The sequence below is a fragment of the Nematolebias whitei genome, chromosome 1 (genome assembly GCF_014905685.2).
Source record: "Nematolebias whitei isolate Nwh7 chromosome 1, NemWhi1, whole genome shotgun sequence".
NCBI lineage: Eukaryota > Metazoa > Chordata > Actinopteri > Cyprinodontiformes > Rivulidae > Nematolebias > Nematolebias whitei.
Window position 1 is genome coordinate 71,637,234 of NC_056498.1, and position 14,814 is coordinate 71,652,047.

Sequence of the window (14,814 nt, forward strand, 5' to 3'; positions counted from 1 at the left end):
CATAGCGTGAATGGAAGAGGGACAAAAAGCACACAGAACCCAGTCAGGGCATCATACTGATCAGGATCTGTGAGTTTGGTGCTCCAACGACCTTGTTCACCAGATGCCACAGCCACTAACTGTGAAAACTTTCTAAAATTCTTCCAGGATAAAGTGGCCTCAGTCAGACATGTCACTAGTTCTGTTGCTCCTGACTCCTCTGCTGTCTCTGTAGCTCCAGTCGTGTTTGAACACTTTCAACCAGTGTCCCTTGCCACTCTCACTGATGTTGTTCAACACATGAAGCTCACTAATTGCCCACTGGACGTTCTTCCCTCCAAGTTCTTGAAAGAGGTTTTTAATTCTGTGGGTTTCTGTATTTTAACATTTTTAAACTCCTGCCTTCGTCTAGGAATTGTCCCTGCTGCATTTAAACATGCTCTGGTTAGGCCCCTTCTTAAAAAACCTCACCTAGACCCATCACTTTTATCAAATTTTAGACCTATTTCGCATCTGCCTTTTTTATCTAAAGTCTTAGAAAAAGTTGTTTTTATGCAGTTACAACTTGTTTTAGAAAACCATGGTATCTATGAAACATTTCAGTCTGGATTTAGAACCAGTCATTCTACCGAATCAGCCCAGTTAAAAGTCCATAATGACATTTCCATGTCCATGGATGTCAAGTGTCCCGTTGCTCTGGTGCTGCTGGACCTTACAGCTGCGTTTGATACAGTGGACCACGCTGTCCTGTTGTCTCGTCTCCAACATTACGTTGGAATTTCTGGTACAGCTCTCAAGTGGTTCACTGCTTATTTGACCAACAGAACGTTCTCTGTCATGCTGAATAATCTGTCTTCCTTCACTGCCCCTCTCTCTTGTGGTGTGCCACAGGGTTCTATTCTTGGTCCTGTCCTCTTCACATTGTACATGCTGCCCCTTGGATCAGTGATAGCCAAACATAATTTTTCTTTTCACTGCTATGCTGATGATGTACAAATTTATTTACCAATGAAACCTAAAAACAGTAACCTTCTCACACCTTTCGTTGATTGTATTGCCAACATTAAACAGTGGCTTCATCTTAATTTTTTGTTTTTAAACGAAGGAAAGACAGAATGCATTTTCTTTGGTGATGATGCTCCCTGTAACTTTGGTGCTCTGACATCCAAGTTCAGATCCACAGTTAAAAACTTGGGAGTGACATTTGATAAAGACTTAAAGTTTGACAAACAAATATCCTCTGTAGTCAAGGCCTGTTTTTATCAGTTACGTCTTTTATCCAAAGTTAAGCCTTTTTTAAATCATTCTGACTTGGAAAAGGCCATCCATGCTTTTATAACTTCAAGGCTCGACTACTGCAATTCCCTATATGCAGGAATCTCCCAATCCTCCATTAGACGACTGCAATTGGTCCAAAATGCTGCAGCTCGACTTTTAACCAACACCTCCAGACGTGAGCACATCACGCCTGTTTTATTTTCTTTCCAATGGCTTCCAGTCGATTTTAGAATTAAATTTAAAAATTTATTATTCACTTTTAAAGCTCTCAATGGTCTTGCCCCGCTATATTTGTCTAATCTTGTAGCTGTCCGTGAATATAGGAGAACACTGAGATCTTCTAATACATTTCTACTTTCTGTCCCAAAATCCAACTACAAACGATGGGGTGACCGGGCCTTTTTGGTTGTCGCACCCAGACTCTGGAACCAGCTACCTCAGGACTTGTGCACCATCACTGACATGGAGCATTTTAAATCTAAACTTAAAACCTTTTAATTCAGGCAGGCTTTTAATACCTAGTAGGTCTTTGACAATTTTGCTATGTTTTAATTGTAATTGTTTTAGTTTTTAACTGGCTGATTTTTTATTCTTGTTTGTTTTTAATTTCTGTACTGTGCAACACTTTGTGCACCTTTTGGCTGCTGGAAAGGGCTCTATAAATAAAGTTTGATTGATTTGATTGATTGATTGTTCAGGTGGGTAACGAGTACCCTCATTGCCCAGCGGACCACTACCCAGAATTCCTATCTGGAACATGCCAGCTCAAAAAATCCTTGTGGGCTTGATCAGGGCCTCAGGCTGGTGGGACTCTGTGATTTTGGCACTTCTACGACCTTGTTTAGTGACCTAACAAAACACCCATATTTGCCTTGTACATCATTACCCACAATTCCACACTGAAACAAGTTAGTGACACCAAACTTTAAAATCCAGTACTTTCCACCAGGCTGAACCTAAGCTGTGAATTTAGATCTTGTAGGTGGTTCCTAAGGTGTCAAAATGTCACATGAGCATTTTGGCGGGAAACTGCAAATTTGAACCAAAAAATATAATAAAAGAATGCAACTGCATCAAAAACTGCGGTTCGAGACTGAAAGCACTCAGAAAGTGTCAAGGATTGGCACATTGTCTCACTGGAGCTTCTGGTTTGAGTTTTGAACTCATTGTTCCACATACAACACATTTCTAATGATCGCAATGTAACTTCTGACAGCAAGTAACCAGGACCACAAAACTTTCAGAGGATATAACTGGAGACATGCTGATTGCACCTTGTGAGTTTGAACCCTTTGGGAGGTTCCTAAGGGGTCAACAGGCCCTCCAAATGTCAAAAGGTCAGGCCTTTTTGTAAGGATGGTACCATTTGGTGGGCTCTGTTTGTGTCTGTGTTTCCCTTGTGTGTTCCTCTTCAGTTTAATTGGTGTCACCCTTGTCTCGTCACAGCTGTTTGTAATCACGTCTCGTCCTGTCCTTGTATATAAGCCGTCTGTTCAGTCTTGTCCCTCGTTGCGTCGTATTCGTTGGGTATCTAGTGTTCTCCTGCGTCTCCTGAGTTTTCCTGAGCTTCCTGAGTCCCTTCTGAGTTTCCCTCCTGAGTCTTCTAGTTTATGTAAGTGTTGCTGCCACATCAGCTTATTGTTTTGTTACTTTTTTATTCGTCATTAAAGTATTTAGTTTTTTAATCTGCCGAGTTGAGTCCTGTCTGCACTACTGGGTTTGTTCCTGTCCACCAAACCCTGACACTTTTTAATTAATACAAGTGATGGATGGTCCATAATTCCTAGAAAATAGGAGCTAGAGACACAAAATTTTCTGGGTTAGAGAGCAGCTCTCAGCTGATGACACCCTAGAAATTTGAAACAGATTGCATTGTCCTAGGGCAAGCTGTAAGGCCCTAAAGTTCAAGGCCTGTCATGTGATTTTGGCTTTTGTGCTTCCTATAGGAGTAACTGAGGAAGATGAGCCTGTACCATTGTAAAGATCTGGTTAATAGAAATCTATCAAGCCCGCTCTCATCTCTGCGAGCTTCCTAGAAGTCGTAGAGCAGCCCAGAGTGTGTGAATGGAGGCCTCACACACAACAGTGCAAATAGACATGGCCTCTGTGCATGATGTCGTGCATGTGCAGGCCTGAAACTCTCCAGGCTCCTTCATATGTTTATGTTTAATGTATCCTGTACATTTTAGGATATTGGCTTATTCCTTAAGGAAGTTAAAGCTTTGAATGTGAAGCTTGCTTTATTTTTCTGTAAGCACTTAGGGAAGAAGGATGTTTCTTGCATACGAGAACATTTTGGGTCACAGCTTCCCGTAACAATGTCCTACAAAGATGATCTTGTACCATTGTAAATACCTGGTTAATAGAAATCCAACAAGCCTTCTCTCATCTCAGTGCATGTTTTCTACAACCCTTAAAATGCCGTAGAGTGTTCTAATCATGGGTTTCCTTAGCCTTAACATGGGACATTTAAGTGTCACCCATGCATGCTGTAGTGAATGCACAGACATGAAACTGTGTAGGCCCCTTCATGTATTCAAGCTTAATATACTATGTAGATTTGAAGCAGTTGAGTTATTCTAGAAGGAAGTTATACCACTTTGAATTTTGTAGCTCTTACTGCGTTTTTCAGACTACAAAGCACACTGAATTACAAGGCGCAATATGAATAAACCGGTCTGTTTTCATATCTAAGGTGATAAGACTCACTGTTGATTTTCAAAAAATTAAAGGATTGTAAATGCTAGGTTTAAGACTACTAGGTTTAACACTTTCCTTTTTGATAAATCGTATAGTTAGGGTTGGTTTCTTATGCCACTATAGGCTTAAACTCAGGGCTTAATTTGTAAATTGATTGATGCCAGAACAGCGGGTGGGCCGCAGTGTGTGTGGGGCTCATTTGGGGGGTGGGGATCTGTGGGTTCTCCCACAGAAAATTTTGAATAACAGAGATACCATTTCCTGGAATCTGGTGTATTTCAACAGGTTGTTAAACATCAATATTTGCCTACAGTTGTAAACACTAGGTTAAATTACTGTTTTGGAGAGCAACAGTAGGTTGTGTGTGAATAGAGCAACTCTGATTCTGTCAGATGTCCTAACCCCCTCCCCTCACATCATGGTTCTGAGCTGAACTCTTCTCTGCTAAATCCAGTCCTGGTTGTTGCTCCTGCTCCATTCTCAAAGTGGCACCTTTTGAAGCACCTGAAGGCTTCTATTCTTGGTTGTTGGACAGTCCATCTATCCATCCATTTATTTTATCAAAGTAAATTGGACTGTCTTTGACATTTTGATCACTGTTTTTATTTTGACAAATAAGTGCCGTTGTTTTAAAACGTGATGTAATGTGAATAACATATCAAACATTTCTCGTGTTGTATTTTTTATTTATTTTACAGTAAGCTTTTAAATTTTTTTTATGTCTGAAATATATGCAGGAGTTCAGACACCAGTAGTTGTGCAGGTGTTGTATAGAGCTGTCTGGAGATGCTGCACATAACGTGCACTGTCTGCAGGGCGTGACGCAGAATGTGTTGGTTGAAGACACTTAAATCCTTGTGGGACATGCTACAAAGGGTGTTTTTCAGTGCACAACACTGCTGAGGAGGGACAATGAGAGGAAGAATAGAGAAGGATTCTACGTAGCACCTCTGTGTATCTGTGTATAAATGTGACCATCCTGTCACTCCGTCCTCACACCCCCTGCCTCCTCTCCTGCTCTCCTCCCAGCCTGGAGCTGAGTGAAATGGGTGGAGTGTCGGCTTCACCCAGCACCAGCCTGGGCAGGAGCGTGTGAGCGAGCCCGGTGTGCTGTGGCTGGAACATCCACTTCACAGACTGGATAACATTTTCTCTCGTATTTTTAATTAATAATCAAAATAAAAATTACTTTTAGGGGCAGAGATTTGAGTTGCCAAAGTCGATCAAACAGTTACTGGAACATAGCATATTGCAATAATGTGGGAAGTGTTTATAAAGCCTTAATGTAGATATATAAATACTAAAATAAACTACTACTTACTACAACGACTACTACTTGTTCTACTATCTCTACTTTGTGTTTTTTTCACTTATTGTGTGTGTGTGAGAGTGTGTGGGGATCTGGGAATGGAACCTCCACAATATACAAGGGACTATTGTATATGAATAAAATGAATTGTATTGAAGTGAACTAGGCAGAAAAATTAAACTTTAGAATTGCATTCTTGGAGTCAGGTCGCACTTATACCCTGTGAGCTTGGTACAGACTGGTGCATTATAAGGGGGATCAAAGGAGCCTTCAAATGTGCTGTGGTACTTTGTTGCTGGTGATAGGAAGTAGCTAAAGCTACAAAATTTGAACTGGGGTATGTTGGAAGCACATCTAACACATATCCAGTGTGAAATGTGATGGAAAAGCATGTGAAAATGTTGGAGTTACAATTGGTCCTTTTCAACATTGTACGCAGAGAGTCCTTGGACTCTGGGTGGCAGCTGCAGAGTGTGATTTCCTGTCCGGAGTGACACAAATTTCCCTTTGTTGGATAGGAGTAGGACCCTCATGGAGCCAAATAGTGCCTCGAGATGTGTCCTGTGCTTATTTTTTCACAATATTGCACATCCAACTGGCTTTTGAGTGTGCTTTGAATAGCCACAAGCATTTTATTCGTTTTTTTTGGTGTCCTTAGGGTCAAAAGTCATTAGGTAGCACCCTGGGTCTTGTATTATTACAAAAACCAGGGTATGACAAGAAATAACTTTGGACATGGAACACCCAGACACATTAACATTTAATGTGACATAGTTTGGTGGAAATGATGGAATCCCAGTGAATGTGAAGGTTCTAGGTGCTTGCTAAGGGCTTAAAGGGCCATCTGAATATTTTTGTGTGAATGTTTGTGTTATTCCTGTTTCTGCCAGGATCACTTACAAAATTTATCTGCTCACCTTCCAATGCTTATACGGTAATGCACCATCTTATTTAAAAGAACTTCTCACCCCTCATTGTCCTTCACACACTCTGCTCTTCCAACACTCATCTTCTTCTCACTCCCAGGTCTCGATCCTGCACAACAGGAGACCAGGCTTTCTCCTGCGCTGCCCCTCGGCTGTTGAACGCCCTGCCTTCATATCTGAGGGCTCCACAGACCGTGACATGTTTTAAAAAGGGTCTTAAAACCTTTCTTTTTACCCAGTTTTTTAATTCATTTTACTGTACTTTTTTTAAATTCACCCATAGTTCCTTTTTGATTATTTCATCAGCATTTTGTGCATTTTAAGTTTTTTTTTTATGTGTTCATTCTGAGGCGTTATCCTCCTGGTTGTTTTGCTCTCGGTTGCTTTTATGGTTGCTTTTATCCTGCTGCTATCTGATGTTCACTTTTTGTGACACTTTGAGATTCACTGTGAATGTGAAGTGCATTATAAATAAAAGTTATTATTATTATTATTTATTACAAAATCCACTGTATAAACAGTCATATTAATTAACATGAAACACCCAGACACACCAAAAAAATAACAATATAATTTATATTTGATTATATTTTGAATACATTGTATCAAGTGAAGACCTACCACATGGGCTGTCATGCAACTAGGAAGCTGAAATTCACCAAGCAACTTCATCTATAGGAGCTTAAAAGACCTTGTAAATTTCAAGCATTTACCTTATTGTAGCGGGACGTTGTTAGTTTTTTTTTATTTGAAGGTCAATTTTTATTTTTTTAGCTGCCTAAAATGTATTGCATACACACCAAATTGTAATCAAAATTCCAACAAGAAAAAAGGCTGATGATTTCTTGTATGTTTCACAAAGATTTGTTCAGTGGTTCAAGTGATAATTTTTAAAAGGTACAAAGATTTATTTGGCTTAAGCTGAACATTTAGGACTGACGTGCACCAAACTTTTACCTGTTCTAGAAGCAAATGATATGATGATTTCCTGAAACCCATGTTGTTCATTTGAACTGAAACTAATTGAGCCCCATAGGCAGAGTCCCATTCACCAGACACTTGCTGATGACCCCCTCTCCCAGGCCTGGCTCCAGAGTGGGATCCCAGTAATCCACATTCAGCAATCTCCTTGATTTTGTCTGTCCAAACAATTTTTTTTTACCACAGTTGTTGATCATTTGAACAAATAAATTATTTGGATGTTTGCTAAGAAATAAATTAGCATTGGTAGCAATACAATGGCACAACTGGTAAGGCTGCTACCTCTCAGTGAGCAGGTTACCCTAGTTTAAATCCTCATCCAGGGGCCTTTCTGGGTGGAGTTTGCATGTTCACTCCATGCATGTGTGGGTTTTATCTGGGTACTCCGGTTTCTTCCCACAGACTAAAAACACGTATGTTATGCTAATTGGTAACAATTATTATCCCTGTTAGTGAGTGAGTGAATGGTTGTTTGTCTTGTTTGTCTCTATGTGGCCCTATGATGGGCTTGTGACCTGTCCAGGGTGTATCCCGCCTCTTGCACAGAGATTGCTGTTTATAGGCACCAGCAACCCCACGACCCATAATGGAAGACGCGAGTAAAAGATAATGGATGGATAAAATAAATTGTCAGTGGTGTCCTGAAGTAGGTCAGCTATTGTTAGACTGACTGACTGTGGGCTGGAGAGTAAGTCAGAGGCATTGATGCTATGAATATAACAGATGGTCTGTACACAATCAGTGTTGGATTTGGACTTGTGCAATTATTTATAGATTAAAACCCTTGTGAATAAATTTACTAGCTAAATAAAAGAAATAATTAACTTTAAAAATATATACTATGATGAAGTCCAAATGCCAATGGTCAATATATTCATTCAATTGTCTAACTCTGTTCTGCTATTTTTCTCATGAAATAAATTTGACAGCTTAAATTTATCAAAATGTAGTGGGACATAAGTGATAATGTACTGTGCATCACCACTGTCATATTTTTTATTTGTATTTCTTGTTAGTTTCTTTTACTGTGTTGTAGTCCAGGTTCTCAAATGGTAAACCTAATAATGAGGTTACCTTGGTAATTAAGGCACAATTTTGTGAGAAAAGGGACTAGATGAATAAGCAAGATAAGAAACTATCCCATGACATTCCTTTAATTTAGACCATACACAATATTCCACTGGACATATATCTTTTTTGTTTGAATGTAATTTAATTTAATTGGCTTTTTTGTGGTACTATATAAAATTTTATCAAGGTCAAGTTGTCTTTTTTGTCATTTTTTGTCATTCATTTATGGTTTTGTTATTGTTTTAAACATTTTCTTTTAGATATTTAATACATAGACAACAGCTGATTTTTCATTGTACTCATAAAGAATTAAAGCAACTATAAATCACCTGTAAATTTTGTATTTGGAATAAATTAGTAATTGGATATTCTAATGTTAATGACATGCAGCAAATGCATATTGATCAATTCAAGGAGTTCAGTTAATTTACTTTTTGTAGCATAATTACTTAAATGCACATTGCTATACAGACCATGATAGGTGGAGATATGGAAATAGGAATATATTTTAATAAACTGTAAGCAAACAAGTCCAAAAAGTTAATGTAAATCACTAGAGTATTTAGTATACAATGCTTTTGACATGTTAAAATAGTATTTGAAAATATAGTGCTGCTAATTTGCTGACACTAAGATTATAACTTTCAAAAGACAATATTTTTTATCAGTTTTTTAGAACAGTTTTCATTTTTGCTTAATCCATGTGCCCATTCATTTGTTTAAATTTTTTACATCAGGCAAAACATGGGCTACTATGTGGTCCTACTTATAGTTTAAGTTTCTATTTTATGATTCTTTATCATCAGGCATTACATAGGCCACCTATGAAGTTTAATGCAGTTCTACACACTCCCACTAGGGACAACATTGAGGTATACACAGATTTTGTGGGGAGGCGAGGGGCGAAACCATACACATACACAAAAAAACCTATTTTAGTGACTTTTTGGGACGTTTGAGATTTTTGGATTAAAATACATTTTGGAGCGTGCTGAATGCGATTATAAGGTTCTCTAATTGGGGACCGTGGTTTTGGTCCCCACTTGCCAAGGTGTCCCCAAATGACTGGTGTGTAAACGTGTTCACGACCCCAAATATAACATAAGCAAACGCACACACACACACACACACACACACACACACACACACACACACACACACACACACACACACACACACACACACTGCAGCTGTAATGATTCTACAGGCTGCTTTTAAACAGGATTTCTTCCCATTTCATCAGTGTCTGGTGGAACTATCCAGTCAATGGGTTTAATTGTTGTAATAAAACATTTTGCATGCTGACAGATTCCAATAGTCTTTGAGATTTATGAAAATATTTTTAAAGTCTTTGAAAAATCAGCAAAATGCTACGATGTTCAGCTCTAGAAACACTTCATCTTAGTGCTGAAAACAATCTGACGTTTTCAAAAAACGTTCAATACAAAAACTGACGTTTTCAAGATAACCAACATCCAGCAGCCCTTTACTGATTGAACATGTTTTGTAAATTAGCACAAATCGATTCAATCTGCAAAAGAGTGAAAGATGTTTTATTGACTTTGTATGGTTTCTGGAATTGCTCTTAATTAACAAGAGACAACCCATAAAACACACAAAACAAACCTTTTATCAGTTCAGTTTTACAATGTTGTGCAAGTTTTCAGGCTTAATTCTTTTAGAATAAATGCTGCAATAATTTACAGCTGCAGTTGTTGCTTTTGAGTAAAAAGAAGAGCGTGCGTTAACATTTTTCATTAATAATTGCCTTAAGTTTAACTGCAGCTATTCATTCATGAATCATTCCGTGATCTGTTGGTTTATAAATCTTATAAATGAATCTAAAAAAGTTCAATCTGGTCCTCTGGACATTCAAAACACAAAACAAAACAAAACAACAACAACAAAAAAAAGTAGAAACGTTTCGTCTTCCATCCGAATCTTTGTATATAAAACACATTTAGAGCATCGTGGTGGCATTGTATTCTTTTATTTTAGTTATTTCTTCCGTGTGAGTTCAGATTCTGACTCTAAAGTTGTTGATCCTTGGGCAAAGTGTGAGCTAAGAGAATATAGACCAGTTCTCCCAGTTTTGCTGATTGTAGTTTGTTGCATGTGTATGATGTGAAGTAGATGTGGCAGATTGTTTCAGTAGCTAAAGGTCAGTTTTCAGTCTACTCGGACTCTCAGCATTTACGTTTGGACTAAATCTGGACCCAATAAGATGTGCAGACCTTTCTTGACAGTTGTTCAGAGAAACATGTTTTGATAAGTGTTGTACATAGATTTTCTCAAGTGTTCTTCTTTTGGTGCTATTTAGAAATTCCTTATTTTAATTGTGAATGTTTTCTACAGTATTTATTTTTTGTATTTGTATTGCATACTTTTAAATTCATGGTATACAGGATTTACGTGTCTTACTCTTTGTGTTTATAGTATTCAAATTTCAAGTTTATGAATAAAATATTCAAATAAACTTTGTGTGTTTGTGATGGAACGTGGTAATCTAAATGACATGGCACGGCAGGGCGTGTCTGTGCACCCGGGGGGAGTTGGGTGATGTGGGTTTGGAGGGACGTCCAGGACACCAAACAGGACCGCCCCGTCTACACAATACAATACAACAACGAAGAAGCTTTCCTTAAATATGTCAGCTTCGAGTGTTTTCTGATCTGATTTGTCACTTACTGTGTGCACATTTCAGTGCTTATTAAAAATGTATGAAAAAATCTGTTCAGCATACAACACTGCAGATGAACTCCTTCAGTGTTCTTATTGCAAATGTCACTCAGGGCAAAAGGGAAAAAGACTTTCAGCTAAACAAAGTGAAATTATGACCTAATTTTTACTGAGTGAACTATTGTAGAGGAAAACAAGACATTGAAATTTAAACTTTATGGTATTTATACATAACATAGCCAGGTAGAGTTATATTGTACATATAACTGGTGCTTACGTACATATGAGCTGTGTACAGGTACTTATCGGGTACTTCAAATTAAGTACATCATAGTGAGTAATATTATGTATTGCTAACAACATATTTTACTCAATTGGATTGTTTTGATTGCTGTTTTGTTGCTGGAACAATTGAAGCCTACCAGGTATGTAGATACACATTCTATGTTTTAGACAAACATTTTGTAAGTATAGACACACGTTTTACATTCAGAACTGAACATTTCAGCCTTTTTTTAAAATACATTTCCTAGACATTTTATCACTAAACCAGTCTGTTTAAAGACTTCTTTCAGTTACTCACCAACATTGGACATCTCGGGCACCCTGGCATGGTATGGACTTTGCAGAAACTCTGGTGGATTATCATTGATGTCTTGAACTTTCACTATAAACTCTGATGGAGGTTCCAGAGGTTCATGTGTGTCTCTTGACACAGCCTGGGCTGTTAAGGTGTACTGGGCCTGCTCCTCGCGGTCCAGGGTTTTTGTGGCGTGGATGTTCCCTGTTTTGTCATCAATAACAAATATGGTGCCTGCACCTTCACCGGACAGGATATACTTGATGTTACCATCCCCTTTGTCTACATCCGAGTGGAGCTGGAAAGACAAGACAAAAAATGAACCAAAACAGCTGAGTTTAGGATTGAATGAACCAGCAGAACCAGGATAAAAGCTTCAGATATGCAGACTGGTAGTCTGGGGATGAGGTCAAGCAGTAGTCATGCATGTAGGTGTTAACAAAGGGATTCATTTTCACGTCTACAAATTATAACATATAAAGACTGAAACAGAAAAGTGAGGCTAGTCAGGAAGCTGTCAATAACCAGACCTTTAAAATATCTGTGAAAAATGAGGATTGTTCAACATTCAATTAGGCCCTTGCTCCTGCTTTACAAGCTTTGGCCAGTGGAATAAAAGGCATTGTGGACATTATTTATTCTTTGCTATGAAAACTGCTCAGTTTGAGTGATGGTGTTGTTGTGCAGGAAAACCACTAATCATCCTCGTGAATGTCAGCATGACCCCTGTCTTTTTTCATCTTACTCTCACTCCTTGATAAATGGGGAAAGCTCATTTAAATGTTGTTCTGCGTTAGCTGCCACGCAGCACACTGGCTGTCACTGGAGGGCACTGTGACCACTCACTGATTACTCAGGTTCTAATTTGTTTAGAAAAGAAGTGAACGATAAAGGCTTCACAGAAAAACTCTCTAAACTCACCCTGCCCACCAGAACTGGGTCCGGTCCGGTGTATTCCTCAATAACAAAGAACTGATTCCACACCCATCCTCGTTTGGACCGGTGTAGTACCTGCCCTTCCTTCCCTGCCCTCTGTCTGTGTCTGTGCAGCGACAAATGATCTGCAAGAAACAAGAAAACAAACAGTTCATTCAGATTTACTGCTGTTAACAACAAGAAACAACATCAACTATTATTATTATTATTATTATTATTATTATTATTGTTATTATTATCACAGTCATCATCATTATTCCTATTATTAATATTATGATGATAATGATGATGATGATGATTATCATCATCATTATTATTATTATTTTTATTATTATTACTATTATTATTCACATAATAATTGTAAATCCTTATTGAGTGAAACCTGAGCCTGACGCTCCCATGGCCTCTGGAATAATTCTTGTCCAGAAAAAAACAATTATTCTCAGTGGCTTGTGTTTAGAGTTTTACTTAAAAATGAAACATGTACAGCAAAAAAGTCAGCAAAAACAACTTATCCACGAGTTGGTAATTAAACAGAAAAAGAGCTAGGGAGGTCAAAGGAACTGTTTGGCTTCACTCCCCAACTAGTCTGTCTGGACTTTCTCTTTTGCCATGCCCCACCCACATCACATGACTTAAATAAACATGTTACCAACCTCAAACTAACAAAGATCTACACACAAAACAAATAGCTTCAGTTATACATATAATCTTTACAAAATTTAGTTTAGGCTCCTACAGTAATATTAATTATTATCATCATTATTCATATTAATATTCATATTATTATTGTTGTTATTATTATCATATTATCAGTATCATATTACTATTCATATATCATAATCATTATAAGCATAATCATTATTCATATATTATTATTATTGTTGTTGTTGTTGTTATACTATTATCATATTATCATTATCATATTATTATTATTCATATTATCATATTACTGGCAGCACGACAGCTCAGTGTTTCGCACTGTTGCCTCACAGCAAGAAGGTCCTGAGTTCAATCCCCGGTGGGACCTGGGCTCTTTCTGTGTGGAGTTTGCATGTTCTTCTCGTGCATGCGTGGGTTTCCTCTGGGTACTCCAGTTTCCTCCCACAGATCAAAAACATGCATGTTAGTCTGCCTTCAGGACCAAGCCTGCCTTGCAAAAGAAATCTGTAATCTCAATGGGATTTGCCTGGTTAAATAAAGGTTAATGAATAATAAATAAATAAATATCATCATTATTCCTATATTATTATTATTACCATTGTTGTTTTTGATGTTTTTGTTGTTGTTATTGTTATTATTATAGTTATTATTATTATTATTCAGGCTTTCACTGATAAATTATTTTTTATTATTATCATCATTATTCCTATTATTATTATTATTTATCAACCTTTATTTAACCAGTTGAATCCCCTTGAGATTACAAATCTCTTTGGAAAGGGAGACCTTAATAATAATAATTTTACTAGTACTACTACTACTACTACTACTAATAATAATAATAATAATAATATAAAATAATACTAATACTAGTAGTAATAAAATAATAACAAATAATGATAATAATAATAATAATAGCTAATAATAATACTAGTAGTAGTAATAAAATAATAATAATTAATGATAATAATAATAGCTAATAATAATAATAATAATAATATTACAAATAAATGATGATGATAATAATACATTCAAACCAGTCAAAGGGCATTTAAACACTGGTTGAGTTCACTGTGAATTGACTGAATTACTTCATCATTTTTTTTTCTTCAGTAGATAACAGTTAAAGTGAGCAGAAACCTCCTGAACACAAGTCTGTTTTTGAATTCTGGGTCATGTTAGAAACTCCCAGCTGAGACAAAGTGGGTGGATTCACACATGTGAACAATTCACACTTCAGCACATTTCTCCATAGAAGCTCTCAGAGAGACATTTAACCCGTTTGTTGCAGTGTGTCTGGTTTACAGCCAACAGGTGGAACTAAAGCCTCGACTGAACAGAAGAGCAGACAGCAAAAAAAAAAAAAAAAAAAAAAAAAAATGGACAAACTACAACCTATTTAAATTAAAAAAAAGAAAATTACAAGTACTTCAGAAAACGTTTGGCGGGAAAGGACCAATTGAACATGAACAGTCCTAGTATTCTTTAAAGGAATGCATATCACCCGCCATCTTTCATGACAAGAGTTTGAACTAAGATCATGTTTAAAATCACACAATTACAGCTATTTTAGTCTAACCAAGAAAAACAAATACTAGACATTGCAGTATTCATGTGCTTTTGCATCTCTTTTAGCTTTTGGAGTATGTGTTGTGATTGACCCTCAGATAACACCTCACCAAATATTAGCTCATAATACTGAAGGATAACTA

General features: G+C 37.2%; 1 protein-coding gene across 1 annotated transcript in view; it reads right to left on the reverse strand.

Annotated features, from left to right (window-relative positions):
• Positions 1-14,814, reverse strand: part of cdh11 (cadherin 11, type 2, OB-cadherin (osteoblast)) — a 183,264-nt gene that overhangs the window by 55,882 nt on the left and 112,568 nt on the right. Inside the window, exons 4-5 of the mRNA XM_037680522.1 lie at positions 12,425-12,564; positions 11,507-11,801 (exon numbers count right to left, since the gene is read on the reverse strand). Coding sequence (XP_037536450.1) covers positions 11,507-11,801; positions 12,425-12,564 — 435 coding nt within the window. The remainder of the gene's footprint in view (positions 1-11,506; positions 11,802-12,424; positions 12,565-14,814) is intronic.